Below are 21,346 nucleotides of genomic sequence, written 5' to 3' on the forward strand. Positions count from 1 at the left end.
GCGAGCTGGAAAGCTTCGATGGTACATAGCCTGCTCTTGACAGACGTTTCATGCCTGAGCCTAATTAGAGCAAGAGCTATGGACCACCTTGAAGTTCGAAAGAAAATGGGGCCATTGCAACCAAAAAAAAAAAAAAAAAAAAAAAAAAAAAAAAGTAAGGTAATGAGATTGGAGGCATGTGCTCACTTTCTCAAAATGGATTCGTACAAATCCCAACTCGCGGCGTACACTAAGGGCGAGAAGATAAAGCCCAAAAAAAGACCGAGCAAGCTGCCATTGTATAAGTGGGTCTTCTAGACCAGCGATCCATAGAGGAACGTTAACGAGCGCACGTGGGTTGAGTAGAAGAGCAGGCTGCTGCGGATTCAAAAGGCCAAAATGCCAAGCCAGCGCTAGCGGGTAGTGCGGGCGGGTTTCTGCCGTGTAGCCGACGATGGATAGCGGTATTGTTCCCAGAGCATTGGATTTCATCAACAGCCCAAGTTGATTCATCCCGAGCTTGGTCAGCGCACCATCGTGTTCATCTACTACCTCCACACGAGTATTGTGCATGCAGGCCTAGACATCTTCCATACATAATTACTCGGTAACTGAGTCTTGAATAACCCGGCCCGGGATGTTCGGGTCTGGTCTTGGCGGCCTTGGCATGCAGCTCCCCCCGGCTCCAGCGGCTTCAGAACCCCCACACCGAAACGCAACATGCTGATTCGGGTTCTCGGTATGTATGTACTGTGTACACTACCAATTGCCCTGGTTTGCCCCTCCAAAGATGACGACACGGTCGCCACTCACCACAACTGCTCTCCCTCGCATTGTCTCCAATGTATGTACATAGTAATGCTGACCCGTCAAATCGATCCCTCAATTAGTGTTCCCCACAAGAGGAAGACAATAATTGATGTTTGCAACCTCGAAGGCTGGCCGTAGACACAAGTACCTGACCTACCGTGTCAAAACTGTTTGTACTGTGTAAGTAAATCGTACGACGGCGTTAGTTATGGGAAGGAACAGGCAATGATTAACGCAGTAGGTTCACGCAACGCCATCTACTACTACTGTTGAAGTTTCGGGATTCTCCTCTTATCTTGGACAAACTGGACACCGAAAGTGTGCCACGCCAAGTTCGCCTAGAAAACGAAAGCTGCACATTCAGGTCCACCTCTTCCCAACCAGCAAACGAGAGCGCTTTATAGATGTGACGCCAACTCGAGCATACCGAAAAGGCGGATCTGGTCCCTTGTTTGTGGGCCAAGAAGCCAAGACCGGTTATCGATGGGGAAGCTTTTTGCGGGCCAGTGGGGCTTGAGCCGAATGTATGTACGTCCGTACTCCACTGCAGAAATTATTTGACACCCGCACTTTCCTCCACGAACTACAATCCGTGACGGAGAAGCTCGACTTTTTGGTCATCAACGAACTGGTCATTTAACAAACCTTTACTCCACGGCGTCTTGTCGAGAGAGGCCCAAAGGTCGTTGTACAGAGTTTCATATAAAGAGACATCTTCCGTACCACCAATACTCATTTTTGAGACATTGCATCCATCCATCCATCCATCAATCCATCCATTTGACTGAACCGGTCTCGAATGGCCAAGAAACGAACTGTGCAGCCTTCGGGCGGCCATGTCTCGGGCCAGTCCAACCGGCCGTTGAGCCGCCCGGCCCATGCGCTCACATACGAGCAGGTAGCCGCTGAGCTCGATGCGGATGTTCTGTCCGGCCTCCCCGCTCACGAAGTCAAAGTCCGGCTCGAGCAGTATGGACGAAACGACCTCGGCGAGGAGGAAGGCGTGCAGCCCCTCAAGATTGTTGTCGCGCAGATCGCCAATGCCATGACTTTGGTAACTGTTTCCACCCTCCAGCCCGCCAAATTCGAGTTTCTGATCCCGGAGCACAGGTGCTTATCCTCGCCATGGCCGTCAGCTTCGGCATCAAGTCTTGGATCGAGGGCGGCGTCGTCGCTGCCGTCATCATTCTCAACATCGTCGTCGGTTTCTTCCAGGAGTACTCGGCCGAGAAGACCATGGACTCCCTCCGCTCGCTCAGCTCGCCCACTGCCACTGTCGTCCGCGGCGGCGAGGCCATGGTCGTGCCCTCCGGCGAAGTCGTCCCGGGAGATCTGGTTGAGGTCAAGATGGGTGACACCATCCCTGCTGACATCAGGTATGAGGAATATATATTTTTTTTTTTTTTTTTACGCTTTGATCAAAACGGAGCAATTCATTAACTAAGGTGAACAGGCTGATCGAGGCCAAGAATTTCGAGACCGACGAGGCCCTCCTGACTGGCGAGTCCTTGCCCGTCCGCAAGCGCGAAAACGCCACCTTTGACGACAACACTGGGCCCGGCGACCGGCTCAACGTCGCCTACAGCAGCTCGACCGTGACCAAGGGCCGCGCCAAGGGCATTGTCTTCGCCACCGGCCCCTACACCGAGATTGGTGCCATTGCTTCTGCCCTCAACCAGAAGGAACGCCGCGTGCGCCCGGTCAAGCGCAAGCCCAATGGCAAGGCCGGCCCTCACCGTTACCTCGAAGCGTACACGCTCACCCTCGGCGACGCCATCGGCCGATTCCTGGGCGTCAATGTTGGCACTCCTCTCCAGCGCAAGCTCAGCAAGCTCGCTATGGTCCTGTTCGGCATCGCCGTCATCTGCGCCATCATCGTGCTAGCCGCCAATCGCTTCGACACGCCGCAGGATGTCATCATCTACGCCGTCGCTACCGGTCTCTCCATGATCCCGGCCTCTCTCGTCGTCGTCCTGACCATCACCATGGCGGCCGGCACCAAGCGCATGGTGCAGCGCCACGTCATCGTCCGCAATCTCAAGAGTCTCGAGGCCCTGGGCGCCGTGACCGACATTTGCAGCGACAAGACCGGAACCCTGACCCAGGGCAAGATGGTCGCCCGCGGAGCCTGGATCCCCGGGCTCGGCACCTACACGGTCGAGCTCACCTCTAGCGAGCCTTTCAACCCGACCAAGGGTGGCGTCCGCTTCGACTCCCGCGAGCCGCACGAGATCAACTTCCGCCCCCGCTCCGGCAGGGAAGAAAAGGAGGAAGCGGGCGAGAAGGCACAGGTCTCTTCCCCGCTCGAACTCCTCGGTGCCAGCAAGTCCCGTCTGCAGGAGTTCCTCACCGTCGCCTCCCTGGCCAACGTGGCCACCGTGTTCGAGAAGGAGGGCACCTGGGTAGCCCGCGGCGACCCGACCGAGATCGCGATCCAGGTGTTTGCCAGCCGTTTCGGCAAGAACAGGCTGGACGTCATGAAGGCGGACGACGGCAAGACCCCCGAGTGGGAGGAGGTTGCCGAGTACCCGTTCGACAGCGACATCAAGCGCATGAGCGTCATCATGAAGCACAACGCGACCGGAGAGCACTTCGCCTTCACCAAGGGCGCCGTCGAGAGGGTCATTCGCGTCTGCACCAAGTACCACACCGAGGACGCGCCGGCCGGTTCCGAGGGCGGCGTGGCCGAGATGACGGACGAGTTCCGACAGCATATCCTGTCCAACATGGAGGTGTTTGCCGGGCTCGGGCTGCGCGTGCTGGCGCTGGCGAGCAGGAAGCTGGACGCGGCCATGGGTGCCAACGAGGACACGGACCGCAACGAGGTCGAGCGGGACCTGACCTTCCTCGGCCTCATCGGCCTCTACGACCCGCCCCGCCCGGAGTCGGCCCCGGCCGTGCGCGAATGCCACGAGGCCGGCATCTCGGTGCACATGCTGACGGGCGACCACCCGGAGACGGCCAAGGCGATCGCCATCGAGGTGGGCATCCTGCCCAAGGCGATGCACCGGGTCAGCGCCGATATCGCGGCGGCCATGGTCATGACGGCCGCGCAGTTCGACGCCCTTTCCGACGCCGAGGTAGACGCCCTCCCCGTGTTGCCGCTGGTGATTGCGCGGTGTGCGCCGAGCACCAAGGTGCGCATGATTGACGCCCTGCACCGTCGGGGCAAGTTTGTAGCCATGGTAAGTTTTACAATTATTATCCAGATAGATCACGCATGGGGAGAGAAGAAGAGAGAGAGACAGAGAGAGAGAGAGAGCTAATAACGCATTGCAGACGGGCGACGGCGTGAACGATTCCCCCTCCCTCCGCCGCGCGGACGTGGGCATCGCCATGGGCCAAGCCGGTTCCGACGTGGCCAAGGACGCCTCCGACATTGTGCTGACGGACGACAACTTCGCCTCGATCGTGGCCGCCATCGAAGAAGGCCGGCGCATCTTCGACAACATCCAAAAGTTCGTCCTCCACGTCCTCGCCGAGAACGTGGCCCAGGCGGCGACGCTCCTGGCCGGCCTCGCCTTCAAGGACAACACGTCCCTGTCCGTCTTCCCCCTGGCGCCGGTCGAGATCGTCTGGATCATCATGATCACGTCGGGCCTGCCGGACATGGGCCTGGGCTTCGAGCGCGCCGTGCCCGACATCATGCGCCGCCCGCCGCACTCGCTCAAGACGGGCATCTTCACCTTCGAGTTCCTGCTCGACATGGTCGTCTACGGCCTGTGGATCGCCGCCCTCTGCCTGTCGAGCTTCGTGCTCCGCGTCTACGCCTGGGGCGGCGGCAACCTGGGGCAGAACTGCAACGACAGGCTCCACGAGGGCTGCGAGACGGTCTTCCGCGCGCGCGCCACCACGTTCGCCTGCCTCACCTGGTTCGCCCTCTTCCTCGCCTGGGAGGTGGTCGACGTCCGCCGGTCCTTCTTCCGCATGCAGCCGGGCAGCAAGAAGTACCTGACCCAGTGGTTCCACGACGTCTGGCGCAACCAGTTCCTCTTCTGGGCCGTCGTCTTCGGCTTCGTCTCCCTCTTCCCGACCCTCTACATCCCCGTCATCAACACCGTCGTCTTCAAGCACAAGGGCATCAGCTGGGAGTGGGGCATCGTCTTCGTCGCCGCCGCCCTCTTCTTCGCCGGCGTCGAGGCCTGGAAGTGGGCCAAGCGCGTCTTCCTCCGCCGCCGCGCCCGGAAGCGGACCGGCCGGCTGTGGAAGGACATGGATATCGAGGAGCGCGTCTTTGGCGAGTACCTCTCCGGCTACGAGAGCTCCGAGGGCATGGTTGCTGCCGCCGACGGGCGTGATTGACTAAGAAGGGGCGGGAAGCCCCGGGTGATGAAGAAGACGAAGGCTGTTGTTGCTGTGGAGATGTTGGTGGTGACTGTGGAGATCTTGGTGGTGGTCGGAACGGACGCCGCGGCGGTTACCGCTGGTGGCGATGAGGTGCGTGTAGGAGGAGGCGATGGCGCGGTGGTGGCCATCGCTGGGGGGGAGAAGGCGGCAGAGGAGCAGGTGGCGGCGGCGGCGGTGGCCCTCGGCCGGTGGACGCTGCCCGGCCTGGGTGCAGACCGTCGCGGACAAAAGGTGGAAGAGGAGGTCTGCAGGCGCTGTGGATGTAGATCTCTGTCTGACAAGGTAGGTGACGTAGCTAGACATATCATAGCTCGGCTAGGCTGCCAATTCAACGTTATGTCTCGGCCGAGAATAATACTTCGCGACCCAGATTCTGTGAAATCATGTAATAATTATGCTCGATAGAACGGCGATCCTAGCAGTGAGAACACTGCTTCCTGTATTAAAAGATGGCCGGCAGTTTTCCCCATATAGATTTGACAGATTCGATAATCGTATACCGTGCCTGTGATTGTCTCACATCGACATGGCCGAGGGCATGTAATCAAAAGGGAGTAGTGATTGATGAAAATCAGACAATTACCTCCTCTGCCCGGTTATCTACAATACATACACGCACCAGCACAGCACAAACAGTTCAGCACTTCCAGCCCCTCCCTCTCACGCGGCCAGGGAGCCGACGGCAGCGCCGACGGAGGCGACCCAGGCGGCCAGGTCGACGGTAAGGGTGCGGAGGCGGTTGATGCGGAGCCAGGCGTCGAGCGTGGCGTTGGCGTCGGTGCTGCTGTCCTTGTCCGCGTCGATGATGGCCTTGATGGGGGGCGCGACGAGGGGGACGAAGAGGAGGTGGGCGGTCGAGAGGGCGGCGGTGGCGACGTAATACCACCAGCCGGACGAGCGGCTGGCGATATTAAGGGTCGGGCGGCGGGCGTAATAGAGGTTGGCGACCGAGGACCAGGTGGTGACGGCCAGGCAGCCGACGACGAAGACGACGCCGCGGCGGAAGAAGGTGCCGAAGTAGGCGGGCAACAACGGCCCGCTCTTGGCCCGGCTCTCGGGCCGGTTGAGCAGGCCGAGGAAGAAGTCCTGGTCGGCGCCGTACAGCAGCGTGCACGTCGACGAGACCAGCGGGGTGACGCGCAGCAGTACGATCGGGTCGAAGATCAGGCGGGACGCCATCCTCGCCGAGGATTTAATATTAATTAATACTTTAAATAATTATGAAAATGCAATGGAAACGAATGATCGGAGATTGGTTGTCTGCTTCCGGGAACAGATCTTTGTGTGTTGGTCTGATCAGATGGTGTCGTATGTTTCGATGGATGTCCCCTGTGTCGGGTTGCGGCACTTTGGAAAGATTAATTGGACATGCACTCCTTAGAGAGGGAGAGAAGAAGGAGGAAAGGCGAGCGGGTACGGGCGACGAACGAAGATGGGACGGAAGTCGTGTGGGGCATCACTCGATCTTCTTGCCTGGGTATTAGCCAACGTTGCATACTGCTCGTACGACCATAGGCTCGATCTGACTCGAATCCTTGTATGTAATCCGTACATACAGGACTAAGGGTCAGCAAGCGTGCTGCTGTGTAACAACCCTGTTTAACAGAAAGGAAAAAGTGGGTTAAAGAAGGGGAGTGTAGAGGGGCTTCTCTGTTTAATTCGTTGATATGAGAAAGTGTTTATGATTACCCAAGGTAATCATGCGCGCCTTTCAGTAGTAAACCTTAATTAATTACTTGTTTGGTGCGAAATAATCAACTTTGCTACAGTGCTGTAATGGGCATAGAACAAGATTAAGGCGCATACTGCAGGAGAATCAGAGCTAAATTTCAACGTCAGCTTGTTGAAGATGAGTTGCCTCCTAACCGAATTGGATTAAAACAAAAGGCAAGGCAAGGCCTGTGACAACCATCGGCAGCAATGATCAAGTCAAGCAGGACCAGGACGATAACAGCACGTCGGACGACTGTTGTACTTGCAAGCTGTGTAGGTATTTGCTTGCAGGCTTTTCTTTATGAAGCTGTCCGATTCGTTATGTCGGTCTTTGTATCAATCACCTCGAAACCCCGCTTTTCAAGTCCAGATTGTTAATTACCAATGTGTGGGATTCAGAGTCTCTGGGATTGGATTTCGATCATTGCCCATTCTTAAGGCTTGGTGCTCCATTTCAGACGACAGGTTCCTTGCTTGGAGAAGTAAGAGATGGTCTTTTTGTGCCTCGATCCAATGGTCCTGGTCACAAGACGTCTTCTCCGGTCGTCGAGTGAGAGGTAGCAGAGGTCTAGAACGCGAGTGTTTGCACCATGGCCAGTCTATCATGACGCTCTACGGAAAGTTTGTATGCAATAAATTCCCAGGCTGCTTATTATTATTATACAGACGATCATGCTGGACACACTCGGAACCCAGATATATTGTCGGTCCCGCAGGGGCCTTGCGCCAAAACCCCTCCTTCTCCAACTTACCCCAGACCGATGGCGCCAAACAAAGAGCGAAACCCCAAGTCCCCGCGGGAACCCGGACCACATGTTCAATGCTCTTGAACGGGGAGATATCGATATCAAAGCCCATCCCTGCCATCCGATTCTCGATCGCGCGCTATTGGATTGTCGCTACCGTCGACCGTTCGTAACATGACCCTCGGCACTTGTTTCTTCGACAAACTTGGCCACGCTAAGCAGACTTCGAAACCCAACCTGATCTATTAATGGACCGGAGCCGCCAAATCGAGAACAGGCCTGCGCAACATCCGGGGTAGTTGAATCAGGGAATCTGTCGGGTCTCCCTGGACTTGCCCGCCAGGAACACTAATGAATGAGCGAACGCGTGTGCTTTCTTATTAGCACCGAGTATGTGGTTTACGGATCACTGTTTCCGAGAGAGCACTTCTGGAAAAGAAAACCGACCATGCCCTCTGTTGTGAAACTACGGTATCCAGAGTTGCATCCTTCTCCAACTTTACCCGGTCACCACCCCGGCGCCATGCAAGCAACATTTAAAATTAACCAGGGAGATTCGGCCGCTCGGACGGCCAAGCACCAACGTATGCGGTCCGTACCACACCACGACATGGCGGCCTTCCTCGTCATCCCGTGTCCAGGGTAACAGTAGCCTCCCCAATGCGCCGGTCGATGGTTACATTAATTAATAGCATGACCGCTGCTTCCAACGGTGTAACGGTGTCAGCTGCCGGTACAAACAACCATTCATTGATCTTGCATCTCACCCCCCGACCTCCATCCTGCTGTTTTGTTCTTTTACGTCCCGGCTCCGGATATTATCTGGAGATCAAGCAAGCCTCGACGTTGCTGCGACAATGAGCGCTCAGGAGAAAAGGGGCAGGCACCTGGCGCACAGGTGAAGCTTCTTCCCAACCCCCGTTCTCTTTCTTCTCCGTCCTCCCTTCACCGTCTCTCACTTGGGCCGGTGGCTAACGGCTCTCGCGCGACAGCCATGCCAGGGAGGGCGACGTGCCCGGCACGGTCGACTTGAGCACCAGAGGTGAGTATGTACACTGCGGAGACGCGCCGGTGTGGATGCCGCGAGAAAAACACATTGATCCTTAAGGTGCGATAATAATAGCTGACGACGTGACCAGAGGGCGACGATACCGGCTATGGCCAGGCGCTATACCCGGTCCCGGCAGAGGATCCCAACGACCCGCTGCAGGTGAGATGCTGATTCACAACCGTAGCACTTTTGTGCTTCGCTGAATCCCTTTCTTGCTGACGAGGGATGATTAATAACCTACGCAGTGGTCCAAAACCCGCAAGAACCTCATCCTCGTCGTCTGCTCACTCTATTCGTTCCTCAGCAACTCGGCTCTGCTCGGCCCCTCCGTCTACATTGGCATCTATGCGGAGGAGTTTGGAATCTCGCCCAACAAGGCGAGCAACCTGGTCAGCTATGCCAATCTCGCCTTTGGCTTTGGTGAGAGTTCCCACCCCGGGGGAAAGGGAGTCCGGGAGTGCCACAAAAATAAACACGAGAATTAACCCCCACCTAATTACGGCTCCCTACTCTTGGTGCCCGCGTACCACAAGTTTGGCCGCCGTCCCATCATGCTGACCTCGCTCCTCGCCGTACGTGTTTCATTTTCCTCTCCCACGAGGGCGGACTGATCAGGCGACTGACTCATGGCGTCTTTCTTTGCCAGTACTGCGTCGGTCTCATTGCGTGCTCGCAGGCCACGACGTACGGGGGCCTCATGGCGGCTCGGGTCGTCCACGCTGTCGCATCGTCGGTGTGCGAAGCCCTGCCCGTGCAGCTTGTAAACGACATCTTCTTCCTCACGAGCGTGGGAAGCGGCTGGGCTACTACACGGGTATGTCTGGTGTCATGTGCATAATTACCCCACAAGATCACCTCGACAATAGCTTCTTCTCCTCCTAATACTTCTCCCTCTCCTTTCTGATCCTTCCGGAGGACGCTGGTCCCCTATGCTGACGGATGCCCTCCGCCAGTTTGCCTCTGCATCGGTTCTACCGGCCCGCTCTACGCCGGCTACATGCTGGCGGGCGGCTACTCCTGGCGTCTCTTCTTCTACGTCGAGTTTGCCTTTGGCTGCGCCCTGCTCATCCTCGCCTTCTTCGTCGTCGAGGAGACCCTATACCACCGCAAGCCGCCGGCGACGGAGCCATCCGTCCAGGAGTCTTCGAGCTCCCAGCAGGACGAGAAGAACTCGGTGACCCACGCGGCCATCGAGGACGTCGGCGCCCCGGCCGCCACCGGCACCGACCCGATCCCGCCCCGCAAGACCTTCCTCCAGACGCTCAAGTTCTGGGGCGTCTACGACAAGGATACAGAGTTCTTCCTGATGATTGCCCGGTCCTTTACATACTTCCTGGTGCCTCATGTGCTCTGGGTCATTACCACTTACGGTCAGTTTCCTTTTTTTTTTGTTTTTATTTTTTTTTTGACTCGGCGCGTCTGTCTGCTCTCTTCTTTCCCCCCTTAATTAATATCAGCACTCCTAACATGCTTCCTGCGTAATAACTAACAGGAATCTATATCGGCCTCGGCGCCCTCACGTTCAACTACACGTTCCCACTCAAGATCACGGCGCCGCCCTACGGCTGGTCGCAGACGTCGTCCGGCCTGATCGCGCTGGCCTCGCTGCTGGGCTACCTGCTGGCGATCCCCTTCACGGCGACGTCGGACCTGCTGGCGGCGCGGCTGACGCGGCGCAACAAGTCGATCCGCGAGGCCGAGATGCGGCTGGGCGTCATGCTGCCCGTCGTGCTGCTGTCGCCGGCGGGGCTCATCGTCTACGGGTTCGCGGCCGAGCGGAACCTGCACTGGGTCGCCTACTTTGCCGGCGTGACCATGAACCAGTTCGCCAGCTACTTCTTCTTCACCTTCACCCTCGCCTACGCCATCGACAGCTACACGGCCAACATCAGCGAGATGCTCATCGCCATGAACCTCGGCAAGCAGGCCATCTCGTTCGGCATGGGCCTCGACCTGCTCGACTGGGTCCTCCAGCACGGATACGCCGTCATGATCGCCGGCGTCTTCTGCGCCGTCGTCCTCGTCAACAACCTGGCCCTCGTCGTCTTTATGCTGTGGGGGAAGAGGATCCGCCGCTTCATGGCGACGACCTGGTTGGCGAGGGTGCATAGGGCGAGTGTCAAGGAGATTGCTACGCATTGATCACCTGAGCGATGGACCATGGGATCGGCCACCAAGAGGGGGGGAGTACGGGTGCTTGGTTTCTGCCTGCCTGTGATAGATTCAGACAAAAAAAAGGGGGTGATATTTGGGTTAATTAATGTCGGATTTTCGAGCTCATGAGCCTTGCGAAGTGGGAACCTCGCCGTCCCGAGAGTACGATGAGAGTGTGTCATAATATCAATCATTTCATGACCTAAATAATTATCCACGTGTAAAGAGTTAATAAGGCCTTCTACAACCCTTCATCGCATCCCTACCAAGCAATCACCGCATGACCTGTTCAAAGGATGCCAACTTGTAGTTAGTTAATCAGGAGACCACATTTTCCTGCTCTTTGTTATTATTTGGCCACTTGTCTAGTTAATATTACCTACCCGCCTTCCCGTTTCTTTCCTTGAGAACATCCTCGCAGTAGTGCTCCCATCCTGGACAACTTATTTAGAACATAATTAACCAAGCCTTCGCAAGAATTAATTAACTACCGCTCGCTACTCGCATCAATCAGCCGGAGCGCTCCCAACAGTTAGTACAACATGCATCGGCCACGAATACTCGGCAGGACTATCAAGCTCATTGCGCCCCTCGCGCTCCTCGCGGTCGCCGGCCTATTCCCCCCTGCCCAGGCGAACAAGAGCCGCAAGGATCTCTGCGGAGTTAGCATGCACACCTCGGATCTCGGGCCCGAGGTGGGTAATTTTTCCGTCATCGACGCCGCCTGGAGAGTCCCCGAGGTAATAGCCGAGGTGGAGGACGAGGACGGGTCGGGCAGGCGAGCGCCCTACGTCTCGCTGGGAGTAGCCCTCTGCTGCGGAGACGACTGCTCAACCCGCCTCGCCGCCGGCGCCTGGGCATCCCCGCGGGAACCGGGACGGGATAGCTCGGCATCGGCCATGTTCCAGCTCAGCCCCGTCTTCACGCCGGTCCTGATACCCGCGGTGCATCAATTCGGTAGGTCGAAACTAACTCGCCCGACCCGACCCCTTCGCGGTTTTCCGGGTCCCATGCCTGATCAAGGGATGTGAAATTTGAAATTTTGCTGACGTTCCCGGCCAGAGCTGAACAGCTCGGATGTCCTCTGGACCCGAGTAGAGATCCATGGGCCGGGTGAAGCACAGATGTGAGTCCGGATGTTCAGGCTCGTTGCCACACCCCAGGACAGACCATCATCATTACTAACACTACTGTTTCTTTCTCTCTTTCTCCACCCCCCGTCAAGAACCTTCTCCAAATTCGAGAGCGCAATCTCCAACAGCACCATCAGCGTCGACCTCCGGGTGGCCGTCAAGGATGGCGGGACGGTCCTTCGGGTCGTCACGCGCGGCAACGGCGCCGAGCTGGAATTCGACTACGCCGCGCGCTACCGCGACGCCGAGCGGCCCGCCCTCTGCGGCGACTCGGCCTGGTGGTTCGTCTCGGACAGCTTCGACCCCGGCCAGGACACGGACCGGCCGCTGCCCCTCGCCCGCTTCTCGCCCGTCCTCGTGGCCGGCCACGGGCTGCGCACCCGCACCTCCACCACCGCGGAGGAGGGAGACAGGCACGACAAGTCCTTCCCCGCCGATCTGCCGCTGAGCGGCATGGCCCGGTTCTGGGACATGGTGCGGGCCGCCCCCGACGGCCAGACCGAGGTCCTGTGCAACACCAGGGGCTTTGTCGACACGGGCATGACCTTGCTGCAGTCGCCGCACCCGTGGGGTGTTTGAGTCAGAGAGGGTTGGTCAGAATGAGTGGTTCGAAAGGAAGGGGGGGGGGGGTTAACCAGGATGATCGCAAACGCGAGTTAAATTTTAATTATCGTTTCTTCCTCGAGGGGCGTGATCTTAGAAACATTGGACCATAATTCTCCAAGAGGGCACGTTTTCCTGGCCAGCGATTGATTACGGGTATACTTCACTTTATCACAAGAATCTCATATCCAAGAGAGAACAAGCATAAGGAATATATAATTATTACGAACAGTTAAAGCTCACTAGTTGGAAACCCGAGTGATGCCGTATCAAATTATTACCAGCACCGTGATACCATGATTCAACAGACCGGGTCCCTTTTTTTAGCTCCCATCACCACAATCCATATTAAACATGCCGCCAAGAACCACTTGCGAATGCTTTCTGGCTCTAATAAAAGGCAGGCACCTCGAACCGGTCGGTACCTTAACCCCCGTGCGCTTTGACCTCCTCAATCCATAGCAATTTCTCCCTTGACCATCTTCCTGATCGTCTCAATGCTACCGTCAATAGCCATCTTGGCGACCTGTCAACCACTGCAGTCAGCGCACTGCATCTAATTACCATGGTCTCTCCATCTCCTTCCCTCTCCTTCCGGTCACGACGGCACTCGGATAAATAAAAAAAAAAAAAGAATTTCACGTCACAGAGACTTAAGTAATGAATTATCACCCACCTTGGCATAGCGCTCCTCCAACTCCCTCACCCTCGCGCTGCCCGCCCGCTCCCCGTGCGCGCGCCACTCAAAGACGTACGTCATCATCAGCTCGCCCGCGGGGCCCCGGGACACGTAGTTGCCCACCGTCGACCCGTCGTCCTGCACGAAGTCGACCCGGCATGGCGCGTACAGCCTGCACACCTCCCGGACCACGCGCGGGCTGCTGCCGTCATCACCGCCGCCGCCGAGGACCGCGGTGATGCCGGGCCGGAAGGTCACCCGGCGCGTAATCACCCGCGGCCCCTCCTCCTCCTCCTCCTCCTGCTCTGGTGCCGGAGGCTCTTTGTCGAGCACCTCGCAGGCCGTGATGATGGGGACGAACTTGTCGGCTCGCCGGACCTTGTACTGCAGGCCCGTCCACACCTGGTCCGGAGTTAACTCCGGGTCGGCACCGGGCGGGTTGATGGGCGCCGTGTAGGCGAGGTTGATGGTGACCATGCTTTGGGTGGCGTTGGGTTCAGGGATGTACAGGGCTGGCTAATTATCAGAACGGATCTTGGTTCTGGTGGTGGTGATCGTCGCTGTTCTTGCGGTTGTTGTTATATTGTTGAGGTTCTCTTGAAATCCCGATAATTATGTGTTGATATTTTTTTTTTTTCATAAACCCTCATATGAATGACCGGGAGCGGTCATCATCGGAGTTCCCCACCGGCCAGTGCACGTAAAAACACACCTGCCTGCAGCTCGGGACCGAAGCGTGTGTGCGGAAGTGGCATGATTAATTAGTACCGAGTCTGGGAAGGAGTGATCATGAATCAGATTAGCGTCCGACGCTAGCGCGATAAGTGGAAGCTGCACCGCCCGATACAATCACGCCCTCTCGGTATTTGGCAAAGTCGTCTGAAACATTCAACATTCCAACGTGAAGAAGCCAAATCCATTACGTTGTTCGCCAGGGATTGGTTAGGGAACCACAACCACAGATGCGTGGTCTTCGCATTAAAGATCTCTCGTATGAACACATTAATACGTCCTGGTTCTCGTCGCCATCATCATTGTCGTGGTCATCGTTGTCGTCGTCGCCGCCGCGGCCGTCGTCGTTCGTGGTCATCATCATTATTATTTCCCTGCTTTGAATTAGGTTTAAATGTGCGTACACACACACCCCACCGCACACTCCCCCCCTGGCTACTTCTTCCTCTCCCCGCCATTATTACCTCCCCCTCTCTCCTCGTCCCCCACCGACACCCTCCCTTGCACCAGTCCCCTGACGCTCGCCGAGCTCCTCGTCTCGGAGTCGTCCAGATCCGCGCTGCTCCCGTACTTGATGGCAAACGTATTCTCCACCACGATCTTCCCCGCTCCCACGCCGGCACCGGCACCGGCACCCGACGCACCTCCGCCGCCGCCGCCAGACATGCGCGTCGGCCCGCCCCCGAAGCTCCTCCGGGCTCCGCTGCGCATGCCGCCGCCCGTCGCGGCCGTCGACATGGGATCCAGCTCGTACCGCCCCGTCGAGCCCAGCACGCGCGGCAGCAGCCGGCGGAGAAGCAGCCGGAAGGACGGCAGGCAGGGGCAGATGACGCCCACGTCCAGCTCGATACCGGACCAGAGACACACCTGGACAATGTCCTCTGTTGGGTTGGGGGGGGGTGGGTTATATTGTTAGCAAAGCAATTCCAGGACCGAGAAAGGAAAAAAAAAAAAAAAGGGACGGAACATACTCGTCGGGTTGACAGCCCGTGTGAACTGATTGATGGTCTTGAGCCGGATAAGGCTGATAATCATGACGCTGTTATTCCAAGTCAGCCTATGGAAAACAAAATATCAGAGAATATATCGGGCGAGAGAGGACTTACGCAACACCGACAAAGAACATGATGCCGCCCATGAGCTTCTTCTTCCAGTGCACGTTGAGCGAGAGCAGCTGCGGGAACGGTACGGCGAGCAGCCACAGGTCATAGACGATGCCCGTGATGGCGGCGACCCAGACGAGGACGTTGGCGTTACCGCAGTGGCCCCGGTGGATGCCCTCCCACTGCGTCCAAAAGTCGGTGACGGGCGTGCACTGGAACGCGACGGCGAGGAGGAAGCTGATGTTGTAGACGACGTTGAAGGCCATCGTGTACTGCAGCACGCGGCCCAGCTTGTTGTCCGGCTTGGGCGGGAAGACGCGCAGGTAGAAGAGGATGACCGACGTGCGAACAAAGAAGCGCGTCACGGTGTAGAGGAGCATTTCGACGTAGAAAAACTGGGAACCGGGAGGAGAACCGGGCGAGTTAGGTCGGGAGCTTCGCGGGCGGGAACACTGGGGAGCAAGGGAGGAAGGGAGAGAAGAAGGAATGGTGCCGTCCGTCCTCCGTCTTGTTCGAATAATCCAAACGTGCGCTGCTTGGCGTACTTGCCTTAAGAACCATAGTGACGTTGTCGGGCTTCACAAACCAGATGTCCAAACCCTGGCCAGTTTCGATGGCTAGAGAATGCAAGTCAGCACCGGGGGGGGAATCTTCCGTGTAACTAATAACCGAACATTTGTTAAAGTGTCCGGGAAGTGGAGGTTGAGAATCATTACATTTGATATTCATGGCAGTAAACGCGGCAGAGCCGATCTTTGTCACGGTCAGCAGAGAGGTTCAACCTGTAACAGCCGGGGATACCAGAGCCGTGACACGTACAAATCCGAAGAGATTGCTGAAGTCGTCCCACCAGAAGTAGGCCTGAGTGAGGACACGTGCGACGAGGCGGAGGGCCACGGCAACGACAGCCAGGCCGATGAAGACGGAGTAGATGGGAATGAGGCTGTTGTCGCGCTCGGGTTCGTGGCCGCACATGAGTTCGGTGACATTTTTGGCGCCTGCCCCCAGCGTTAGCATCCGACCGCCCACCGGGCCCATCCGACGACGACGACCCAAGCGAGCGCATCCATACTGAGAGTTTCCCTGATAGTGCAGCCCGCCTTGACACACGCCGTAGCATCGCTGTTGAATCTCGCATCGCTACAGAGGCATGCGGCGTCGGTCAGAGCACAGGTCGAGTTGCCTATCGCCGTCGTGAAACACTCTTGCTATTGGTGGAGCCGTCAGCAGGCCGTTTCCTTTCGTCGTCGCGAGCGGTTCCGCGCTATGCGATGTATGTGTGTACGTACTGCACACTTTGGCAGCGCAGCATAACCGTCGAGGGGCGAGATCAGGTCGCCGGCGGCGGCAGCGGTGACGCCATCGCTCAAGCCCAGCAGACACAATCCGAGGATGGCGATCGCGAGTCTGAGAAACCGCATGTTTTCAAGTGACCATTCGTGGCGCAATCGTCACAGCCCTCGTTCGGCAGGCCGGTGGGCGCGATAGACATTCCGGACAAGGGAGAACAAGAAAGGCGGAGACGGAGCAAGCTTCAGACGGGCGCGGAAGTGGACTTGGTCGGCAACACGCGGTATTTACACTGGCCCCGGGAGCCATCCCTGGTCCTTGCGGCGGGCTCCCGGTTGCCAGCCCCAGGTTTCCACGATCATGGGACGGCTGTCGACATGGCTGCATCGTGGGCTTGGCATACACTAATTAACTCATCACTGGGGCCTCAAGGCGGAGCAGCCAATGCATGGGTACTGCGTAGTGTACACTAATTGAGCCGTCACCCAAGAAGGCGCGAAGGCCAACCTCTCACAATCTCCTCTGTCGTGGTTCGCTTCTAAAGGCGGAGTCCAAACTGTGGCCGAGGCCGCGAAAAAGGGGCTCCTCATGCAGAGCTTCTACTCTTGCAGATGGGGTCCCGACCCGCTCTGGTGGGTCGAGGGGCATTGTTTCGATAGCAACTCCCGCGGGACACGACGAAAAGAGGCATTCGGTCCGGCACGGCTCGGGAGGGAAAGCATGTGGTCGCCCGTGCTCTTGGACCTGAAAGAACCTTCCAATGCAACCGGGAGCGAGGAACAGGCAGCCGGATATTTGCATTAACAGTTCAGCTTCGGCGGCCCGATGCAACCGTCAGCCCTAAGCTCCTGAAAATCGCCGCCGGGACTGAATGGCAGAATTTTCGAAAATTCGCCCGCGCGAGAAGGTCTCGACCGCATACTGCCGTAGTTTCGGGGTGTAACACGTCTCGCCTGGCCCCTGACGTCTAGGCCATCCGGCGGCCCTCCTTTAACGATCATCCGATTGCCGACCTCATCGGTATCTTGATAAAGGCCGCATTGGTTGAGGCGGATCTTCCCCTCAACACATCGTCAGGTCGCTGAGGGGAAACGCGTTGATCCAGGTGGATAGCTTGTTGGCTCTCTTGGTGGGGTTGAAAACTCGCTCGGCCTTGGCGGCGATCCCAGCAACAAGCTCGGTGTCGCCAGCGTGATTGTTGTACACTATGGCTGGTAGGAGACAGACGAATTATGTTTCCGTACGGATATCGCTACCAAAAGAACTGGCTCACCGCCTTTGTGTACGAACCATACAAGGTCGCTAAAGTTTTAGAAGGTATCGTCACTAACAATCGGCCACAGTGCCTAGGCTTTAGTGGCTATAGTGCTTTGCCCCACTGTACTTTACGTTGCTTTTAGCGGATTCATTCTGCCGGTCAAATTTGGCGGTGAGCCAGTTCTTTTGGTAGCGACATCCGTACTTGATGCTTATTCCCCACCTGTATTTCGTGGTACGGAGTACTCCGCAGGGCTCGACCTTACTCCTGTGCATTCCATATCCTGTCAAGGACTGCTAAGCTCGGTCGCGGAGCTTGTCGCACGATGATGAAGCCCCCGCAAAACTGGAACTGCGTTGCGTCCTTCCGGTATTGGAATTGCGACCTTCTTTCAAGCTCGTTATCGCGGAGTCATCTTTCTTCTGGAGTCTGCGAAGAATCAAGTCGTGTCACATGTCCTCTCTTCTGGAAAGAGAAGACGATTTCTTGCCGAGGAATTTCTCGTGCTATTTGAAGATCGTCCTGTTAGTTCGGGGCTTGGCATCGCCCTCGGGCCGTGGGGCATTCGATGCGACAGAAAATCTTTGACGTGGTACTCCACGGTAGTCCCCGACGATCTCCATTATTATCGGCCTGAGACTCGTCAGGATGTTGAAACTTCGTGCTGTTGCAGATGTCAACATAAAAATGGGGACCGTAACAACAAACCTTGCCTCCTTGCCTGGTCAGTCGATACTCGCAGCACATCAGGCCTGTCGGCCCCCACCCCGGCATAGTCGCGGGGTTACTCCGATTTGGAGAATTTAAGGCGTGTTGGCTGGGATCTCCATGTGGCAGCCCTGATTAGTGGGGCATCAAGGCTATTAGGGTAGTGTCCCCACTTACCTGGGTATGCAGTAAGTATGTATTGCATGTACGGATTACAGTACATACATACCTGGGCGTTACAACCGCGGAAAACACCCGCACCGCCTGCTGCAAAAGGAAGGGCGCAGGGGCCATCGCAGAGAGCTCTGAACCCATCTCGGCAGAAAGGAAGATTATGGCGAGACTGGGCTTGATAACAGTTGGAAATGCCTCCGACAAGATTTTGTTTTCGCCTTTGGTAGGAGACAATTGCCTGAAATGGAATTCAATGTACATGAATTGGAAAGTTAAAAAAATATTAAAAATTGCTGCCTACCAGCCAGCCCAGCGTGCACAAGCAAAGAACGAGTGGTTGGAAAAGGGAAGCCATCACTCGGTTCTCTCGTGACCAATGGCATGGCTAGCCACACGCAAACTCAAAAGACCGCAATGGTTGTTGTCCAAAGGCCCGAACGACAAGAGAGATGAGATGAACCAGGCTAAGGCGAACCGGGGCGTTTGTAATGACATGATCAAAGATGCGGAAAATACTGGATGATTAAGCCACAACAGAGACCCTGAAATTCGTAGCGTCAGTATGAATTTATCCGGTATCCGATTCACAACATCTTATATATGGATATCTCTCAGTCATAGCTGTGATCAATAGCCAGGGTTAGACGCGGAATTCCAAATATCCGGTTCACTTAAGCAGTAGAATCCATACATTTGATGTATGGCGTGGGCTATTAGTTCAAATGGAACCTGTTCGCGTTGTCTTCTGATTCTATGCAGCAAGCCTATTCAAGTCGACCCATTAATCTTGTTCTTTGACTACGGCTCACTACAGTCAGTGATCGTGTGCGAGATAAACATGGAAAGAGCCTGTGACAGCACGCGACATTAGAAGCTCCTGCCACGACTATTCGCAACAGGCGACAATGGCACCGGAGCACCATTCGCAGCTTGGTGCACAATACCATACCATGAACATCAGTAGGCTTATTCGTAAACACAGGTACTCCGCCTTAGCATGCCATTTCTTTCCTCTTGGACATAGTTGTAGAGTCTCAGGATGCCACTCAACACCCTGCTCCGACATCTACCCCGAGAACCACCTCATTTCCCCTATCTACGTGGTCGGTACGTCTAGAGCGCTGCCTTCACTCAGCAAGAAGACCACTAATATCACATCTTCGCAGACTCCCAAGAACCATCCAACTACCCTCCGCTTAGGAGCAACCAAGGTAAGCAAATCACCCGGCTAGGACCCTCTCCGAGACCTTCCACGGCGGGCAAGTCAACCAAGGGGTTCATCTAAGATAGCCAGCAGAGCCCACTATTAACACGCAGCCCAGCCTGAGCAACATCCCCCCAAGACACTGCCGTACTACGCAAGATCCCGGGGTATTAACCAGCCACCCGAACGCTTGGTGAAGAAGCAAGAGTCGGCCATGTGCTACTACCAGCGCATCTGGTGGGGCTGCGGTTGCTACTTCGGCGTGATCCTGCTCCGCCGCTGCGAGCACCGCAACACGCCGCGCTGCCAGCGCCGCCACCTGCTGGACCGCTGGCACCTGGCCACCTACTGCCCGCACCACCGCGACCCGCCGCTCCAACTCACCTGTAGCCCGGACAACAGTGACGACGGAAACAGACGACGCCGTCGCCACCGCCGCCGCCGCCGCAGCCATCGCAGCCAAGACCAGCGCCCGGGCAGTCGTGGCGCCACCGCCAGTGCAGCAGAGACCGGCGATTCTGGCGAAGGAAACAGCAGCAGTGGCAGCGAGTGATTAAAAAGGGCGAAGATGAGGTAGATCAGATCGGGGGGTGTTAGAGAGTGGTACTAGGGATTGTTCTGCTTTTGGTCTTGCGTTCATGTTTCATGGCGCGGAAGTGGAGAGGTTGATACCCGGACTAAAGGCTTGAGGTCGCGAAAGACTAGGGATATGATCTTCCTACAGGAACTGCCCAGGAGGAACCAAACGGTTAGCAACGACATACACGGAAATTGAGTTATGGCACACATGTCCAAACATAATGTGATGAGGGCGAGTTAGTAAACGAGACAAACGGTGGTTCCTCATCCATTAGAAGCCAGCAACCCTCCGCCAGAAAGTCTACCGATGCAAGGCTGCCTCGATTAACACCTAGCGTCTGTAAGTCGTTTTTGCTATTAGCGGATAGAACTGCGTTGTGGTTGTGGTTGGAAACCATGTCTTTACTGGCAGTCGTTGCGGATTGTTCGAAACCTCTTGTATTAATTTAATGCATACGACAGTCCACCTGACCAAGCGCGCCATTCCTCTTCCTCACATCCCAAGCATTGCCCAGGAAAGTAATGAAAAGAAAATGGAAAAAGCCGGTCAGACTTCCATCGACACCCACCCCGCCCGAGCGCCCGAAGGCAAGACCTCGAGAAAAGCCGGGGTACAGATCATCGCCACTCTCTATACAGCTGTAGCTCAAAGAGCCAACAACCGCCACCTTTGCAGGCAGGTCGAGAGTAAAAAAACATAAAGCCTCACTGTAGGGTGCCGAGGATATCGATCATCAACCCGGGTGGGATCTGTGGCTCCTTTAGGGAACACAAAAGAGGACAACTACTATAGAAATGATTCTCTGAAGTATTGTCGCTTGGAGAAGAAAAGAAGAAAAGAGAACTCCAAAGGCAGGCGCCGTCGACGGCATTATATAAACTTTGTGGGTGGTCTGTGCACGCCTGCAGAAATTTTTTTGCAGTTCTTTTCTTCACGTGATCGGGCAAGTATGCGGGTCGGTGGGTGGAAACATTGCTTCTGAAATCTCTACGGATTACTCCATGTGCCCCATTTCAGTGTCTTGTGTCAAATGCTCTTACTGAGACCTGCATTGGCTTTGTCGACAACCAGGTGGCATGCCT

General features: G+C 56.3%; 8 protein-coding genes across 8 annotated transcripts; 6 read left to right on the forward strand and 2 right to left on the reverse strand.

Annotated features, from left to right (window-relative positions):
• Positions 1-769: 769 nt before the first annotated feature.
• MYCTH_2144990 (uncharacterized protein) lies at positions 770-6,504 on the forward strand (the record flags this gene model as incomplete). The annotated part of the gene is made up of 7 exons (XM_003665590.1): positions 770-823; positions 917-969; positions 1,194-1,317; positions 1,613-1,843; positions 1,900-2,165; positions 2,243-3,974; positions 4,069-6,504. The coding sequence occupies 7 exons, from the start codon at positions 770-772 to the stop codon at positions 5,089-5,091; spliced, it is 3,483 nt and encodes a 1,160-aa protein (XP_003665638.1). The 3' UTR covers positions 5,092-6,504.
• Positions 6,505-8,347: 1,843 nt separating this feature from the next.
• Positions 8,348-9,355, forward strand: MYCTH_2309585 (uncharacterized protein). Its single transcript, XM_003665591.1, has 5 exons — positions 8,348-8,493; positions 8,588-8,637; positions 8,735-8,805; positions 8,892-9,218; positions 9,293-9,355. Exons 1-4 carry the CDS (start codon positions 8,453-8,455, stop codon positions 9,129-9,131), a joined length of 402 nt encoding a protein of 133 aa, XP_003665639.1. The 5' UTR covers positions 8,348-8,452; the 3' UTR covers positions 9,132-9,218; positions 9,293-9,355.
• A 112-nt stretch (positions 9,356-9,467) lies between these two features.
• Positions 9,468-11,075, forward strand: MYCTH_2309586 (uncharacterized protein). The gene is made up of 2 exons (XM_003665592.1): positions 9,468-10,016; positions 10,139-11,075. The coding sequence occupies exons 1-2, from the start codon at positions 9,644-9,646 to the stop codon at positions 10,786-10,788; spliced, it is 1,023 nt and encodes a 340-aa protein (XP_003665640.1). The 5' UTR covers positions 9,468-9,643; the 3' UTR covers positions 10,789-11,075.
• Positions 11,076-11,342: 267 nt separating this feature from the next.
• Positions 11,343-12,512, forward strand: MYCTH_2112475 (uncharacterized protein; the record flags this gene model as incomplete). Its single annotated transcript, XM_003665593.1, has 3 exons — positions 11,343-11,757; positions 11,863-11,926; positions 12,026-12,512. 3 exons carry the CDS (start codon positions 11,343-11,345, stop codon positions 12,510-12,512), a joined length of 966 nt encoding a protein of 321 aa, XP_003665641.1.
• A 230-nt stretch (positions 12,513-12,742) lies between these two features.
• Positions 12,743-13,853, reverse strand: MYCTH_2309587 (uncharacterized protein). The gene is made up of 2 exons (XM_003665594.1): positions 13,213-13,853; positions 12,743-13,062 (listed from the first exon to the last, which is right to left on the reverse strand). The coding sequence occupies exons 1-2, from the start codon at positions 13,690-13,692 to the stop codon at positions 12,988-12,990; spliced, it is 555 nt and encodes a 184-aa protein (XP_003665642.1). The 5' UTR covers positions 13,693-13,853; the 3' UTR covers positions 12,743-12,987.
• Positions 13,854-14,382: 529 nt separating this feature from the next.
• MYCTH_103090 (uncharacterized protein) lies at positions 14,383-16,471 on the reverse strand (the record flags this gene model as incomplete). The annotated part of the gene is made up of 5 exons (XM_003665595.1): positions 14,383-14,828; positions 15,061-15,445; positions 15,870-16,048; positions 16,123-16,233; positions 16,345-16,471. 5 exons carry the CDS (start codon positions 16,469-16,471, stop codon positions 14,383-14,385), a joined length of 1,248 nt encoding a protein of 415 aa, XP_003665643.1.
• Positions 16,472-19,385: 2,914 nt separating this feature from the next.
• MYCTH_2129497 (uncharacterized protein) lies at positions 19,386-20,241 on the forward strand (the record flags this gene model as incomplete). Its single annotated transcript, XM_003665596.1, has 5 exons — positions 19,386-19,440; positions 19,511-19,587; positions 19,647-19,691; positions 19,803-20,070; positions 20,102-20,241. The coding sequence occupies 5 exons, from the start codon at positions 19,386-19,388 to the stop codon at positions 20,239-20,241; spliced, it is 585 nt and encodes a 194-aa protein (XP_003665644.1).
• A 256-nt stretch (positions 20,242-20,497) lies between these two features.
• On the forward strand, positions 20,498-21,087 carry MYCTH_2309591 (uncharacterized protein). The gene has a single exon (XM_003665597.1). It carries the CDS (start codon positions 20,797-20,799, stop codon positions 20,962-20,964), a length of 168 nt encoding a protein of 55 aa, XP_003665645.1. The 5' UTR covers positions 20,498-20,796; the 3' UTR covers positions 20,965-21,087.
• The last annotated feature ends 259 nt before the right edge of the window (positions 21,088-21,346 follow it).

Source organism: Thermothelomyces thermophilus, chromosome 5 (genome assembly GCF_000226095.1).
Source record: "Thermothelomyces thermophilus ATCC 42464 chromosome 5, complete sequence".
NCBI lineage: Eukaryota > Fungi > Ascomycota > Sordariomycetes > Sordariales > Chaetomiaceae > Thermothelomyces > Thermothelomyces thermophilus.

Coding starts and splice junctions, on each gene's coding strand:
- MYCTH_2309587 (XM_003665594.1), bottom strand. CDS start 13,692: ATGGTCACCATCAACCTCGCCTACACGGCGCCCATCAACCCGCCCGGT. Junction 13,063..13,212: donor TGGAGGAGCGCTATGCCAAG/GTGGGTGATAAT, acceptor AGTGGTTGACAG/GTCGCCAAGATGGCTATTGA.
- MYCTH_2309591 (XM_003665597.1), top strand. CDS start 20,797: ATGGAAAAAGCCGGTCAGACTTCCATCGACACCCACCCCGCCCGAGCG.
- MYCTH_2309586 (XM_003665592.1), top strand. CDS start 9,644: ATGCTGGCGGGCGGCTACTCCTGGCGTCTCTTCTTCTACGTCGAGTTT. Junction 10,017..10,138: donor CTGGGTCATTACCACTTACG/GTCAGTTTCCTT, acceptor AATAACTAACAG/GAATCTATATCGGCCTCGGC.
- MYCTH_2309585 (XM_003665591.1), top strand. CDS start 8,453: ATGAGCGCTCAGGAGAAAAGGGGCAGGCACCTGGCGCACAG. Junction 8,638..8,734: donor GGTCGACTTGAGCACCAGAG/GTGAGTATGTAC, acceptor CGACGTGACCAG/AGGGCGACGATACCGGCTAT. Junction 8,806..8,891: donor ATCCCAACGACCCGCTGCAG/GTGAGATGCTGA, acceptor TAACCTACGCAG/TGGTCCAAAACCCGCAAGAA.